Here is a 2,749-nt window from a genome sequence, read left to right on the forward strand (position 1 = left end):
ACAAGCTTCGAGGACGAAGCCTAATTTAAGCGGGGGAGAATTGTAACATCCCGAGTTCAGGAGTGCAAGTTCAGGGTTCAAAGTGAAAATGTGGATGGTCAACTTGGAGAGTCCATGGGTAGACTCGGCGAGTAGGGTCGCGATTCTGGTCGCAGATTAAGTGGCCAACTCGGCAAGTCGGTGGCTGGACACGGCGTGTTGGTGCTGTATGAGAAAACCCTAAATCCCGGGGGTTGAAGTCCAGAAACCCTAATATTCGTTTGTGAGAGAATTAGAGAGCATTTGGATCTTGAAGGAGTGTTGTTGAAGAGATCTTTGAAGATTAAGAGGCTTGGAGCAAGGGGCTTTTCAAGGTTTTGGCTTATTCTTCTGTTGGAGTCTTCTCTTGAGGTAATGATTCGTTTTTTGAGTCGTTATCCATCTAGATCTATCATATGTGGGATTTTTGGGAGTATCTCTAGTGATATCTTGAGTTTGGAGGTTGGATCTGAGGTTGCTACCTCAGATCTAGTGTAGTGATGATCCAAAAGAGCATAAAGTCCCTGTTCAAGAGTTGTTGATGAAAGCCTTTTAGTCCCAAACCCTAGCCCTAGAGTGTGTTATTCTTAGATCTCCTTGGATTCACGTAAAGTTTGCCACTTTACGTGAGGAATGGATTGTATAAGAGTAGATTTGTGGATTGGAGACCCTGCATGGCTTGGAAAGCCTTTGTATGGGTTAAGAGTCAGTGGTACTCGACGAGTCACATGGGTGCACTCGGCGAGTTGCATGAAGATAGACAGAAACTCGATGAGTTGGAAGAACAACTCGGCGAGTTAGTTGAAGATAGCCTTGGACTCGGCGAGTCTGGTCGAGGAGTCTTAACCTTTTCTGGTTAAGTCGTGAATCGGTGAGTCGAAGGTTGACTCGGTGAGTTGAGCATGAAGGGACTCAAAGTTTGTTGGACTCGGCGAGTCTTGGGGTGACTCGGCCAGTTGAGTCATGATATGAATTTCGTGCTTTGTAAAGTCCAAAGGATAATAAGTTGTTGCCAATTTACATATATCTTCAACATTCAAGGACTTTTTTGGATCTAGTGAAACACTGAGATGGAGAAGCTCTGTTACAGACTCATTAAATCTAGAATTCAACTCTTGCAACTGACTGTCAATAGAAGCAATAAACAATTCAACTCGGTAGTGATGCTCTGCAGTGATATTGTCTTTATCACGTCGTATCCGAATTACATATTTGTAAGTTTCATTCATATCAAGGACCAAAATGTCACTTCATTTACAAAAAACAAACCACTTGATCCAAAAGTGATTGCCAACCTTCATCTCTCAGTTTTTTAAGCAATATTTGTGTTGTGGAAACCAAGGCTAATGCATTAATAATATCTATAGATTTTTGTTGTAAAGATTGTCAAAGCTTGTCCGTATCCCCATTATATCTTTCATCATATGCAAAACAATGACAAAATCAAATGACATTGCATGTTTAAGTGCAAATATTGCATCACATTTTTTAGAAGAGGTAGAACCTTTTGTAGCAATGTCAGTCAGCACTACACATGATGGACCAAAAAGTCTCATCAAACTACATATTGATTTGAAATGAGAACTCCACCTAGTATCTCCAGGCCTTTGTAGTGTTCGTATTTGATTTTTTCCTTTTCCACTCTCAATCTCATCAACCTCAATTAAATGAGTAATTTCAGCAATTTGAGCATCTTGCAATTGATCATTACGCTTGGAAGAAGAACTTATGACATTAACTAGAAATTTTAAAGTTTTGAAGAAGTTATGTACCTCGGTCACATCTTTAGACGTTGCAACTAGAGCCAATTACAATTGAAGAGCAAAATAGTGTATGTAATAAGCATAAGGACATTCTTTTAATAATAAAGCTTGTAACCCATTCCATTCTCCGCGCATGTTACTAGCTCCATCATATCCTTGACCCCGAATATCTAGGACACTAAGATTATGATAAGACAATGAACACATTATCTCATTTTTCAAGTTCGATGAAGTTGTATCTTTGACATGAATCAAATCCAAAAATCTTTCTTTGACATGTCCACCTCGGTCAATAAATCTCACAACAATAGCCATTTGTTCTTTCTTAGATTCATCTTGAGACTCGTCAACTATCAAACAAAATTTTGCAATCCCGATTTCATCACGAATTGCTTTTTGTACATTTGTAGCTAAAACACATAATATTTCTTTTTGGATATCCGGTAATGTGTACTTTGCATTTTGAGGAGCATTTTCTAACATAATTATCAATAGTCTTGTTATAAGAAGCAAGAAACTTTATAAGTTCAAGGAAATTCCCTTGATTTCTTGAGTCAGGTCCCTCATCATGACCTCTTAAAGCACATGCTTGAAATGTAAGCCATTAAATAGCCTCAATAGAAACTTTAAGGCATAATCTATTATCCATAACTTGTTGAGTCGTTTGTTTCTCTATCACATTCTCTATGTGACACAACTGGTTTTTTAAATCTTCATAGCATCTGATAGAAAAGTTATGTGTTGAGGTTGGGGTCTTACCATCATGGACGATGAAAGCATAATCTTTGCCCCAATTCACTTTTTTCCATTTATTAAACCCTGCTACGGTAAATATATCTGACCCAACTCGTCCAATAGGTTTCTTATTAAAAAGAAAGCAAGGGAAACAAAATGCAGCATCCTTTTTCTCATAATATTCCAACCACCAAATTTTTTTTAAACCAAGCTTGTTGAAAACTACGCATAGA

General features: G+C 38.2%; 1 protein-coding gene across 1 annotated transcript; it reads right to left on the reverse strand.

Annotated features, from left to right (window-relative positions):
• Positions 1–1,379: 1,379 nt before the first annotated feature.
• On the reverse strand, positions 1,380–2,264 carry LOC145064203 (uncharacterized). Its single transcript, XM_079011692.1, has 2 exons — positions 1,922–2,264; positions 1,380–1,816 (listed from the first exon to the last, which is right to left on the reverse strand). The coding sequence occupies exons 1-2, from the start codon at positions 2,262–2,264 to the stop codon at positions 1,380–1,382; spliced, it is 780 nt and encodes a 259-aa protein (XP_078867818.1).
• Between the last annotated feature and the right edge of the window lie 485 nt (positions 2,265–2,749).

The sequence above is a fragment of the Lactuca serriola genome, chromosome 7 (assembly GCF_051521515.1).
Source record: "Lactuca serriola cultivar US96UC23 chromosome 7, Lser_US96UC23_V15, whole genome shotgun sequence".
In the NCBI taxonomy this organism is placed as follows: Eukaryota; Viridiplantae; Streptophyta; class Magnoliopsida; order Asterales; family Asteraceae; genus Lactuca; species Lactuca serriola.